Raw genomic sequence first — 14,676 nt, forward strand, 5'->3', positions numbered from 1 at the left:
CATTCAGAAGTACCTACGTAAGACCTAAGTGAGAAATTGGAAAGCAGTATCTTAAGAAAATTGATTCTTCATTCAAAGTAGAAGTGAGTATTTAATCATGTTACCTTCCAGTCTAAGGATAAACAAATTGAAGAGGTTAATGTCAACCACTTCCTTATTTTAGTGTTTCAACATTGTTTTCATCCACTCTCAAGCCCTATAAAATCTTAACCACTGAGCATCTTTCCTATTAATGTTCCTGTTTCCTGGGCTATCCTGTATTGGTCACCAATGCATGAGTACCTATGTAGCACCTGAACACTAATTTTTCTCTCATCCTTCACCAGCATCATCAGTGATTCCAGTGGAAAGATGCACATTGCTGATGTAAACAAAACAATAAGGCAGCTTCGAGGAGGTAACTGTACTAGTCTAGGATTTGTAACAATTGTAATAGCAACAAAAACAATATTCACAATGATCATTGAGATTGTGATTGAAAAACAGATTTTCATTCTTTTATAACTGTCTAAGTGGGCCCAAGTATTATTGCCCCATTCAAAACTGTTGATGTCACTCATATCAAGAACAGGCAAAAGGTCTCACCTTTCCAAGAAATTCATTTTTAGACTGCCTTTAAGGTATACTTATCAGTCACAGATTGCCTACTGATTGCAACTATCAAACAGAATTTTCTTGAAGTATCCTTGCAATGACTTGGGTTTCTGGCCCATTTTCTGGTCCATCTTTTTCCATCCACTCTTGGCCAACTGTGCCAAAGATGGTGTATACTTTTTCCAGTGATAACTGAAAACGTTTGCAAATTAGAACTGCACCATTCAGTTCAAATACTTTGACCTCTAAAGCAAAACAGATTGATTTTCTCTAGCAACAAACAAGGAAATAGTCTCACTGATGTCTTGTAATTAATTCTCATATCAGTAAATAAATTAAAAGGCAGCAGAACAAAATATGTCCACCATGCCCTTACCAGTCCCTTCATAATCAATACAGTGGCCTCGCCGTGAACAATAAGGTGGATAAATGAGGAGAAGGCTGATTTTGGCATCTAGTTTACTCTCAGATAATCTAGCTCATCCTTCTCAGCTGACATGAGACAGAAATAACATCAAAGGGTGATAAACTCCTGCCTGCAAACCTGGGGTTCCACGGTTCACTGGCTCCAGGCCTAATCTATCAATCCATTTTCTACACAATAAAAGGTATGAAACCCATTACAGATCTGTTATAAGCCCTGGCAGGTGGTCTACAACAAAAATGGGATACATCAACCAGTCCAACATACAGTGTCTCTTTTCTAAGGCTTGAAGTACTAGGGGTCAGCTGAGATGTATAGAGCTAGGATTTAGTATTAAATTCTTTTAGGTACATAAATAAACTCACACAACTTACAGTATAAGCTTAGAGATGTGACAAAAATTCATTTCTGCTATTACTGACCTTTTATAAAATAGCACTGTTATTTTATTTGTGCATTATTTATTGGCTTTTGCACATGATGCAATAAATGAAACTGGGTTAGAATTTAGAATCTTGTGCTCTTCAATACATCTTTAATTTTCATTTGTTATTCAACCTCAGTTTAAGGAGTTAGCATATGAAAGCCTCCATATAATGCCATTTCAAGGTTGTTAAGTTATTAGAAAGAAAGGCAATCCCTCTAGTGTCAGAGTTGGCACTATATAATCTAGTCATTCTGAAGCAAAGGCATTGTAGATACAAGAGGAGCAACTTTTTATATTAGCAAAATCTCTTTTTATCATATCATTTCTTTTCCTTTCTAATATTCTTTGCTATAGGGCAAACATCTTTGTGCTAATAAAGGACTTATTTTAAAAAATGTCATACTGAAGGTCAGAGTTATAAATTTTTTTTCCTTTTTTTTTTAAAAAAATAAATCATCATTATACTTCTCTTCATGTTAAATTCATTGTGAACAGGGAAGAAAGTTTGCCAAGAATAGTCACATCTGTTTTTCATCTGAAAGTAGTTTACCTTTAATAAAATCTGGTCCACAGCATATTTAAATGACAAATTTACATACTCCGTGCACATTCTCAGTATGTATACAGTGGAAAAGTAAAATTTTAATATGGAAACGACGTGATGCACAAGTATTAGTGCTTTACAATGCATGTTGGATTTTTGTTTGTCCATATGTTTAAAAGGGCTTCCCTGGTGGCTCAGACTGTAAAGAATCCAGCTGCAATGCAGGAGAGGGTTTGATCCCTGGGGCAGAAAGATCCCCTGGAGAAGAGAATGGCTACCCACTCCAGTATTCTTGCCTGGAGAATTCCATGGACAGAGGAGTCTGGTGGGCTACAGTCCACGGGGTCACAAAGAGATGGACACAACTGAGCGACTAACACTTTGACTTTTCATATTTTTAAAAAGAACACAGCACTGAAGTGAACAAATTGTCTAGTATTAGGCTGAAGTTTCCTAACTGAACATTATCTAGCACCAATGAAACTTTCTACAAATGCTTTCTCATCACTCATTCCATCAAAACAGAGGAAACCAACATGATGAATGGAGGTAGGGGAAGGGGGCAGGGAAGCAGTGTGTAGGCTCAGTCACACCCTGTCTGGATTTCTAAGTTCAAGTCAGTTGAGTATATTGCAAAGGTGCTCAGGGTTATGTCATCTGGAATTCTGCTTATACTTCCAGCATGAAAATGTTGATGTTTCAAAACCATGGTGGACTACTTAGACTTACTTCACAGCCAATGTGAGAAAGAAAAACAAATCATTTTCCAGCACTTTTTATCTGAAATGCTAGTCAGTCCTAGATAATGGGAATAATGAGATCACTGGAAATGAAGAATACAGGATATAAATTCTCTGTGTTCTCCATTAGGGGTCTTAGTCTTAGAGCCTCTATCTCTCCTCTGGTCCAGCTTGTGGATTTTGTTTATTTTAATAAATAAAATGGGCGGCACACGTTTATTTCAGCTTTTCCCTAAGGGCCATATTTATAGCTGTTTTTTTTTTTAAGATGGTGAGTATTATTCAGTCCCCCACCAAATGTAAGTATGTGGGTCTTCCTAGAGGATATTATGATTAGCCAAAACAACAACAGCAGCAACAACAAAACAGTCACAGAAGGACAAATACTGCATGGTTCCGTCTCAATGAGGTATCTAAAATAGCCAAACTCATAGAAACACAAAGCATAGAATGATGGTTACGGGGCAAGGGTCAAAGGGAAACGTAAATTGTTCAAAGGATGAAAAGTTTCTGGAGACATGTTATAAAGTATAGTGCTGTATTGTACTCTTAAAAATGTGTTAAGAGTGTAGATCTCCTGTTAAGTTGCTCTTATCACACTTAAAAAAAAATGGTGACTCAGAATTTTGTGTTTGGTCTTTGTGTTTTTCTATTCTAAAATTATACCTAATGTTCAAAGTTAACATTTTTGACCAATTACAATGCACCCAAGGCTGTGTTATGCGTTTTCCATGTCTCATTGAATTTTTACCAAAACTTGGAAAATGTGTTATATGATTACCTGAATTTTGCAGATATTATAACTGAAGGGTGAAAGCTACAATCCATAAACCTCACTATTAACCACCACAATAAACTGCCTTTTCACAACTCCAGTTTACTTTTTGTTCGTGAAATGTCTGATCTATATTCTTGGCACTGCCTGAAGTCATTTGGAAAGTTAAAAATCACACATTATTATAAACTTACTGTTGTTAAATTCTGATTAATTCAGTAGTAATGGGACAGGCTGGAAACTAGGACCCTTTGCTGCAGTGCTGCAACGCTTGCACCTGGACCTATCTCTCCTCAAGCAACAAAATACAAAGAAACATATGAGACTAAAAATAACTGCATGCATGCACAGTTAGGGCAAATTCTGGACAAGAGATACGGAGAGATCAGAAGACGCAACTGCCACTTCTGAAGAGCCTGAAGCAAAAGCAGGGTACTGTGCCTGTCCCCCTGTACACAACACCACAAAGGGGTGGGCAAACCACCTAAGCCACCTCTTTCACCCAATTCCTGGACATACCCCTACCCTCACCCCATGTAAGGAACAAGCTTGCCCCCCCCTTGGGGAGTGAGCAAGCAAAGGAACCTGTTATTTGTATTTGACCCCCTGAATTTCTTGTCTGGCCTCAGATCAATTTCTATTGATGAGGAGGCCAAGAACTCTGGTGGGTAATAGTAACGGTAGTCAGGTTTCTGCTGCTGCTGCTAAGTAGCGTCAGTCATGTCCGACTCTGTGCGACCCCATAGACAGGCAGCCCACCAGGCTCCCCCGTCCCTGGGATTCTCCAGGCAAGAACACTGGAGTGGGTTGCCATTTCCTTCTCCAATGCATGAAAGTGAAAAGTGAAAGTGAAGTCGCTCAGTCGTGTCCAACAAGGACAGGCCAAATGTCTCAACTTACTGAGGTGTCAAGAAAACATTAGTGGTGATGATAATAATAATACTTATTGACTACTGGGTCAGGCCTACTTTTAAGAGCCTGATGCCACTCCCAGGCTCTTAAAAGTAGGCCTCTGGGGTAATCTTATATTTTTTTCAGTCTTCCAAAGTGGGAGCTCACTACTGAGAGTGAAAGAGGAAGCTATTGAAAATAATGATGGGATAACAGGCACAGTCATGAATCATGACACACAACCTAGTAAAGACCCCTATCTCACTGTGAAATTATATGAAGCAAAGTCAAGGATGCTTATGTTATAAACTTTACTACTCTGTCAGTCAACTCTCAGCTTCAAACTATTTATTAACTATAAATTAGAGATATGAAAAGTTATAATGCCTGCTGCTGCTGCTGCTAAGTCACTTCAGTCATGTCTGACTCTGTGCGACCCCATAGACAGCAGCCCACCAGGCTCCCCCATCCCTGGGATTCTTCAGGCAAGAACACTGGAGTGGGTTGCCTAGTTCTATGTAATTCTGAATGTCTTTTAAATAATGCAAGAGTGGGAATTGATTATGATATGCTTAGGAGAGCATGTGGCACATACTGGTCACTCATTAGATGTCTGTTGAATGAATTATTGAAATGAATGAATAAATGTTACCATGAAATTATTAACTATATAAAAGAAACTTTCAAGATGATGAACTTCCAAGAATTATCAGGCTATATATGTTAGTAGTAAATAGGTAAACAACACTTTTTTTTAAAATTGCTTTTAAAGATTCTTTTCTTTTGTTAAAAAAAGTAATTCACATTAAGGGCAGGATTGAATGCTCACTACTAGAACAATCTATTAATCATGGCCTTTGCTAGGAAAATAATCAATCAGAGCAAATGTCTGTTTTTGAGCAAGGAATGGAAAAGCCAAGCTTCAGCTTGATTTAATTTTCTCGTTTTTACTCACATTTATAGTAATGGCAAATAACTACTGGCATTGCATGGCAATCATATTTGGAAAATGGCCAAATATTTGTTCACCTGACACAAATGAACAAATGTAAAATGTTTACTACTTGAATGGATACTAAGAAGTAACATAATTAGGGATTAATACAAAATGAACCAGATTTCTGGAAATTTAGGTACAGTTATTTGTACAATATAGATCATCTGGCCTATGAATTTCACCATATGTATTTTTATTTTCATAATATTTATTTTGTGATTTATTTTGAAAACGATTCTTGACTATTATCAATATTACAAAACTTACTCCTATATAGAAGCTTTGCTACATAAATTAATTTTTAAATCTTACTTTTTAAAAGTAATGTCATAGTTTTTTTGTTAAAAGGCACTTAACTGAAATTCACTTTCCAGTAAAATTTCTTATTATTGTTGTTTAGCCACTAAGCCGTGTCTGACTCTTTGTGACACCATAAACTGTAGACTGCCAGGCTCCTCTGTCCATGGGATTTCCCAGGCATGAACAAACTAGAATAGTAACTTACTATTTAAAAATAAATGGCAAACTATGAGGCAAATTTTTAAATATATTTAATAAAATGAAATTTATTATGACTAATAGGAATGTATAATATATACTACCTATAAAGTTATTTAACATCAAAAATAGTAGACATATAACTAATTCTGAAATAAACATGGTTTCTTGTATTAGATAACTACAAGTGGTTCATAGTAAAGAAGGTTCTGGAATATAAGTTGAAAACACGGCATTCAGTTTTCCAAAAAGGGCAAAAAGCAAAGCAAAATCATTCATATGATTTCTTTAAATGAAAAGAAACCTCAAGTTTTCCTTCAAATGAACAATGGAATGACATGGGAAAACACTGAATCAAAACTATATTTTGCAATAATTTTTTAATAATTTTTATATTTAAATAATGTGTTCTCAAGTCATATAATCTTTCTAGGATTTAGTGTTCTAATCTAGAAGATGTGAGAGTAATTTGGTTTCATTAAGCTCCTTCCATCTGAATAATGCTATAAGCCTACAAAAGAAATGTTCCATCTTTCTACTTTTTTAATCAAGTACAGGAAGCTTATAAGATGATTCAAAATTAAGACCGATAAAAAATATTTTGGATTTAAGTAAAGGGCAGTCTGTATGCAGGTCAAGAAGCAAGAGAACCGGACATGGAACAACAGACTGGTTCCAAATTGGGAAAGGAGTGTGTCAAGGCTGTATATTGTCACCTTGTTTATTTAACTTATATGCAGAGTACATCACATGAAATGCTGGGTTGGATGAAGCGCAAGTTGGAATCAAGGTTGCCGGGAGAAATATCAGTAACCTCAGATACACAGATGACACCACCCTAATGACAGAAAACAAAGAGAAACTAAAGAACCTCTTCATGAAAGTGAAGGAGGTGAGTGAAAAACCTGGCTTAAAACTCAACATTCAAAAGACGAATATCATGGCATCCGGTCCCATCATTTCATAGCAAATAGATGGGGAAACAATGAAAACCGTGACAGACTTTATTTTCTTCGGCTCCAAATTCACTGCAGGTGGTGACTGCAGCCATGAAATTAAAAGACACTTGCTACTTGGAAGAAAAGCTATGACCAACCTCGACAGCATATTAAAAAGCAGAGACATTACTTTGCCGACAAAGGTCCATCTAGTCAAAGCTACGGTTTTTCCAGTAGTCATATATAGATGTGAGAGTTGGACCATAAAGAAAGCTGAGTGCCAAAGAACTGATGCTTCTGAACTGTGGTGTTGGAGAAGACTCTTGAGAGTCCCTTGGATGGCAAGGAGATCAAACCAGTCAATCCTAAAGGAAATCAGTCCTGAATATTCATTGGAAGGACTGATGCTGAAGCTCCAATACTTTGGCCACCTGATGCAAAGAAATGAGTCATTGGAAAAGACCCTGATGTTGGGAAAGATTGAAGGCAGGAGGAGAAGGGGATGACAGAGAATGAGCTGGTTGGGTGGCATCACTGACTCCATGGACATGAGTTTGAGCAAGCTCTGGGAGTTGGTGATGGACAGGGAAGCCAAGTATGCTGCAGTCCATGGGGTCGCAAAGACTCGGACACCACTGAGCGACTGAACTGAACTGAAATGGGTAGTTGAAAAAAATACCTACATGTAACTGCTAAAAGAGCAGTAAAGAAAAGGGAACACAAAGTGTCAAGGGCAGGAGAAGATAAAAGAAGGATTAAAAGAGAGTAGGAGAGAATGTGTCACATATGCTACTCAGGCACAAAAAACTCTGACACGTATGCATTTAGAAAAGTAGATTCATGGTAGGCATAGATAGTTATCAATTCACATGAGCTACTGCAGTCATGTCCAACTCTTTGCAACCCTGTGGACTGTAGCCCACCAGACTCCTTTGTCTATGGGATTCTCCAGAGAAGAATATTGGAATGGGTTGCCGTTCCCTTCTCCAGGAGATCTTCCTGATGCAGGAATCGAACCCACATCTCTTTTGTCTCCTGCATTGGCAGGTGGGATCTTTACCACTAGAGCCACCTAGGCAAAGACATACATTACAGAGAAAAAAAAGAGAGAGTAATAGTGGTGGGGAGAGGTTAGAAGGGAGAGAACACTCCCTACCTACACACACACACACACACACACACACACAAGTTCAGAGAACATACAAAGAAATATGATGAGTATATTGAAATCAACACAGAATCAGACATGTGTATGAAGATTAGAGAGTGGGACACTCAGAGAAAGAAAGAAAGAAAAAAACCCACAGATGTTAGCTTTAATTACATTGCCATCCTGTAGATCTTATGGATATTATTGTTAGATTGTAAAACTCAAAATACACATTAGACAAAAATGAGGATATCACTTCATGGTCCTTATCTGGAGGAAACCACAATTTAAACCAAGACCTATATTTTACCTCAAAGCAACATTTTCCACCTGTGTTATATACAGTGCTGGCTTGGCCACAGCAAGTTAAAACAGTTTTGCAACAAACCCATTAGAGAGTCCACCACTCTCTTAAAGGCACAGCTATATTATCTCCCATCACTGTTTTCTGTATTCAGTAATAAAACATAAAAGCGTCAAAATAATTGGTAAGTTGGCTAAATACACAAGGTACAATGTAATAGAGTCAGCTGTGGAAAAATGCACCTGACATCGGGTATTGTATTAGCAGGATGTTTTTAGAAATACTATATGTTAAGGAACTGCATGTCTGTATTCCAGCAACCATGACCTACTAGTTACAATTCTAACACTCACTCTAGCCTTTAAATGGAGGAGCGTGCTAGAGAATACAGGCAGGGGAGTCGCCATCATTTCCTCTCTCTTCTAATGACTGAGAATTTAAGGTTTAATGATGATCAAGACCATCTCTTGATCATCTTGATCACCCTATTTTTTTTAACTGTTGACTTGTGTAATGACATAAATTGGCTTTAATCATTCATTTTCCATTCTTAAATTTAATTCAACAGGGATAGGGTGGCATTAGGGTTGAGAAGAGACAAATACTTTTTAATATGACTAGTGAATAAGATTCCAAATTCTATGAACTTTAATGGCAAAGACATAGTATAAAAATTATAATATTGGGATAAAGACACAGATATTATGAATCATATAGAAAATAAGTCTATACAAGATGGTGTTCATAGCCTTAGTTTTAATTTTCTATCATAAAAAAATTGACATTCTATTCTGTTGCAGAAAAGATAAAATCTTGACATATGCTTCACTATTCACAAAGCTACTACTATATGTTTTTGACAGTTCTCTCACATTTCCTACAATTATAATTTTTGTGTTCCTTTTTGTAATATCAGGGAATGTTTGGGGGCATCTTTCCTCCTTGTTCTCTTCTTATGAGGAATGATTTTATTTGTAAAAGTGTTGTGTGTCTACAGCATTTAATTACTTGGAAAATACTTTCCCTTAACATGCAAGTGTCTATATGTATATGTGGCTATTCTGAAATCATTAAAGAAAGAAACTTTACATTTTACAGTAGGACAAAATTGACTTAAAAATTTTAAATTATGATTATTTACACAACTGAAAGTGTCGATATGTAAAAATAAAAGATTCCCCCCCAATATCTAATTGATTGAATTATAGAGATCAAAACACACATTTTGAATTTAATGTCATATAATTGGTACTCATTTCAGTTCATAAATATTTTTTCAGTCATGTAAATGATCTGCTTCAAGAACTTCAGCATCATCAATTAAAAAATATAACGAATATTCTGACAATTAAAAACTCAGTCTCTGTTTTTTTCTTTTCAAATCATCTATGTAAAGAAATGTTTCTCAGTGTAACTTTTTCATGGCTCTCAATTTGGTCAAGTATTGATGAATGACAAGCAATTCTTCACAGGCAATTATGCTATTTTTGAAGGAATCCATTTCATATTACGTGAAAATTATACTTCTGTGGTATTTTCTTGGTATGGATTTGCTCCCGGTTTGAAGGATTACCATTTGCTTTATATTTTGAATAGAACAAAGTTAACAGGTATTAAATGTGCTCAATAAGGTAGTAGAAATGTGGTCAAAAGTGGATGAGAGGTTTCAAAACATACTTGGAAGGTCAAAAGCATATATGGAGACAGTACATATGGGGATACAAAAAGTAAGGGAGAAGAAGCCTTCGGTACAGGGGATCTGAACTTGGCAAAACCTGGATAGTGTTTGGATTAAAGATGTCATGATGTCTGAGAATAAGAGCATGTATGAAAGCTTGTAGATGAAAATTTGTGTCAATATCAAAACTACCACACAATGAATGGCCTTCTTTTAACACTGAACTACAGGCAGAAATAAACAAATCAAAACAGTGAGTGTGGTTCATACCTAAAGAAATTGAACTTCGTGTCTGGAAAGAATTTTAGCATTGGTATGAATAGCTCAGAATAAAGCCCACTGTATTATAGACTTTGAAGGTCTCTTTCAACAAGAGACTCAGCTCTCTACCTTAGCACATAAAGTAAAATATCCCAGTTAACAAGATCCATTCAGGTACTTAGAGCTTGTAGTCTATTTTCTCCTTCTTAAATATAAATATACACAGGATTGCTAGCAGTATTAAAAATGTTTACAGCCCCAAAAGGGAAAATAGCATGGGAGTTGACAAATTTCTTGAAAGACACAACTTATAAAAGCTGACACACCAAGAAATAAAAATCTAACCATTCCTGAATCTATTAAAGAAATGGATCCATTATCAAAATTTTTCTCACCAAAAAACCTCAACAATAACAACAAAACAAAACAAAACACCCCATGCACTGATGGCTTTACAACTGAATTCTTCCAAATATCTCAGGAAGAAATGATCCCAATATTCACCAATTTTCACCAGTCTTTATATCATTCCAGAACAAAGAAAGAGAGAACCTCTGAACTTTATTATTAAGTCTAGTCTAACATTGCTAATAACACTTGAGAAGGATTCTAAAATAAATTACAGAACATTTTATGCCATGAACAAAGATATAAAAATCATAAACAGCATATTAGAAAACTGAATCCAGCAATCTATAAAAAAGTAGAAGACATCATGACCAATAGGATTTATTTCTGGAATCCTAGAGTAGTTTCACATTCCAAAAACAATGACTGTTGTTTGTCACATTTAGAGGAAAAAAACATAGGATCTTTTTAATAAATGCAGAGAAAGTTATGAATAGGTTACCTATTCATAATAAAAACTTGAGAAAAAAGCATAAGGAAAAAATTCTTTAACCTGATTCAGAGGATCTATAAAAAGTCCTATAAGGAACATAATATTTAATGATTAATTACTGAAAGCAGACCACCTGAAACAGGAAATGACTCAAGGCCTCCCATTATCACCCCTTCCCTTAAACATTGTTTTAGAGGCCCAAGTTTATGCAAAAACAATTAAAATCCTAAGGACTGAAAAGAGAGAAACTACCGCTATTTGATGACATGATTGTGCACTTAAAAAAATCCAAAATGCTTTACAAAACATTGATATTAGTTTGTGAATCTGGTAAGGACACTGGATGTGTGTTTAATGAAAAAAAAATCTATTTTTATATATCAGCAACAAAAAGAAAATAAAACTTGAAATGAATCCCATTTATAAAAGGACCAAAACATCAAATATCTGGGATTAAATCTAATAAAACATGTGTAGGTCCTCTGGATTGAAAACTACAAAGTATTTCTAAAAATGCATTAAAGGAGTCCTCAATAAATGAAGGGATGTAACATTTTCACAGATTAGATGACTCAATATTGTAAAAATGTGAACTGATCTATAAGCTCAACACAATTCAAATCGATATTCTGGAAGGCTTTAGTAAAAATTAGCAAGTTGGTTCTAAAATTTATTTGTGAACCAAAAATAGCAAAAAACAATCTGGACTAAGAAGAATAAGGTTTGAATTTTTATACTACCAGATCCCAATTTTTTTTGTAAAACAAGTATGTGGGTTTGTGTCTGTGTGTGTGTGTATATATATACATGTGTGTATATATATACACACATACATATACATGCATGTATACTTATATATGTAGGTATATATACATATATACATTGTATGTATACATGCATATATATACACATATCTATGTGTATGTACATACACATACATATATATATACACACACAAATATATGTTGTTGTTACCTCCTCAGACTATTCTTTCAGAATGGAGGGACTTCCCAGATATAACAGCAGTAAAGAATCCCTCTGCCAATGTAAGAGATGCAAGTTCAATCCCTGGGTCAGGAAGATCCCCTGGAGAACCCAGACAACCCACTCCAGTATTCTTGCCTAGAAAATCCCATGGATAGAGAAGCCTGGTAGGCTACCAACCATGGGGTTGCAAAAGAGTCAGACACAACTTATGACTAAACAACAACAAATGTGTATATTCACATATGTATATTGTATGTGTATATACACATACACACATACAAAATAAAAGGTTGTTCAGTGATACCATCTACAACATGGGTGAAACTTTAATACCTTATGCCAGGTAAAATAATCTCAACACAAAGGGACAGATACATTGTGAGTCCACTTATACGAAATCTCTAGAACAGGCAAAATCATACAGACAGAAAGTAGATTAGAGGTTACTTTTAGGGAGATGGGTTCAGGGGTAGGGTGATGGGGAGTTATTGCTTAATGGTTACAGAATTTCTCTTTGGGGTAATGCATATGTTTTAGAAACAGATAATGGTAATGGTTTCACATTGTGGATATAAATAATAAATGACCATAAATTGTATACTTAAAATCATTAAAATGACAAATCTTATGTTATATATATGTACAATTTAAAAAGTAAATATACCAAAACCATTGAAATGTACACTTTAAAATGGGTGAATTACACAGTATATAAATTGTATCTCAAGCTGTTGAAAGGTGATTGTTAAATGTACCCCTCTGGTACTTTGAATTGATGCTTTTGAACTGTGTTGGAGTGTTGGAGAATACTCTTGAGAGTCCCTTGGACAGCAAGGAGATCCAAACAGTCCATCCTAAAGGAGATCAGTCCTGAATATTCAATGGAAGGACTGATGCTGAAGCTGAAACTCCAATACTTTGGCCACCTGATGCAAAGAACTGACTCATTGGAAAAGACCCTGATGTTGGGAAAGATTGAAGGCAGGAGGAGAAGGGGATGACAGAGGATGAGATAGTTGGATGGCATCACTGACTCAATGGACATGAGTTTGAGCAAGCTCCAGGAGTTGGTGATGGACAGGGAAGCCTCGCGTTCTGCAGTCCATGGGCTCACAAAGAGTCAGACACAACTGAGCGACTGAACTGAACTGAACTGAACTGGGAGATGTTGATAACAAGGGAAAGTGTGAATTTGTGGGGAGGAGTCTTTGGGGAATCACTGTAACTTCCTCTCAGTTTTGCTGTGAACCTAAAAATGCTCTAAAAACACAAAATCTTCATTAAAAAATTAAACTACTGAACTGAAAAAAAAAAAGAAAGATGATTGTTACAAAGCCACTGCAGTACTAGTTGAAGGACATTGATAATCAAGAGAATCCAGAACAGATTCATATATATGTTCACTTGATTTATGACGAGGTTGTCATAGGAATACAGTACGGAGAAGACAACCTTTTGATAAATAGCCTTTTGATGGACCAACTGATGTTGCTTTTTTTAAAATTCATATGCATCACTTGGTTTTAAAAATGAGTATGCATTAATTTGATAAACAATTTAAAATATTATATTTAAAAAATAAAATATTAGATTTAATAAGTATCCAAGAAAGATGAAGACTCACAACTAAGTAAACAAATAAACAGTAAATAAACATATTTTAGAGAAATTTAGCATGCATTGATCCTTGATTAAGTCTATACTATTGGTGGTGGTGGTTCAGTTGATAAGTCGTGTCCAACTCTTGCAAGCCCATGGATTGTAGCCTGCTAGGCTACTCTGTCCATGGGATTCTTAAGGCAAGAATACTGTAGTGGGTTGCCATTTCCTTCTCCAGAGGACCTTCCAGACCCAGGAATCGAACCTTGGTCTCCTGCATTGCAGGCGACCTTATTGGTAAGGATAAGTAATTTTGATTTATGATACTCATTGAGCTGGACAACATCCATCTTGCTTAAATATTGTCAACCTACACCTGAACACTGAATGAATCACTTCATCTTTTTTCCAGTCTATTTCTTTAGAATAATTCATGTAAAGTAATAGTGGTATATAACTTGGTATTTGGTCATTACTGTACCATCATTCACCATCAACATTCCTTCCATTCACAACAAATCATACATACACCCAAATCGAATGGTCAATTAAAATAAAAACAAAAGAACAATCCATAAAACCAGCCCTCTTCCCCAGCCTTACCAATTAAGCACCATGAAACAAAAGAAATGCTTGCAGCATTTAACACATGTGACAGGACAGATGGTTAATGTCTAACCTTTATCCACCGAAGATTTGTCTGCTTGAGCTTATTTTCAAGTTTATCTTGCTCTTCTGGGCTTATGGGAGCACTTACAAGCACTGTTCCTCCTGTTTCATTTAATTGTTTTAGAATTCCCTGACGCAGGGGCAACTCTTCGGCCAGTAACTGAAACAGACAAATGCAACAACATTTAAAATGAATTACAGCACAATGCCAACTACCTTGTCTTTGCCTCTATTGATTAATCTATCAAAGCAAAGAAAGACCAGAGGCCCACCAGTTCCTTAAATACCAAATTTTCTACAGAGCGCAGAGCTGGTGCACTAAGACACCTACGCCTAAGTAAATCAGCCCATCCTACAAA

The 14,676-nt window shown here is 35.9% G+C and overlaps 1 protein-coding gene across 8 annotated transcripts in view; it reads right to left on the reverse strand.

The window, feature by feature from the left end:
• Positions 1 to 14,676, reverse strand: part of DMD (dystrophin) — a 2,402,664-nt gene that overhangs the window by 834,022 nt on the left and 1,553,966 nt on the right. For all 8 annotated transcript variants that reach the window (XM_025277237.3, XM_045164452.1, XM_045164449.1 and 5 more), the window contains one exon: positions 14,328 to 14,477. In XM_025277237.3, the coding sequence (XP_025133022.3) occupies positions 14,328 to 14,477 (150 nt within the window). The remainder of the gene's footprint in view (positions 1 to 14,327; positions 14,478 to 14,676) is intronic.

Source organism: Bubalus bubalis, chromosome X (assembly GCF_019923935.1).
Source record: "Bubalus bubalis isolate 160015118507 breed Murrah chromosome X, NDDB_SH_1, whole genome shotgun sequence".
Classification (NCBI taxonomy): domain Eukaryota; kingdom Metazoa; phylum Chordata; class Mammalia; order Artiodactyla; family Bovidae; genus Bubalus; species Bubalus bubalis.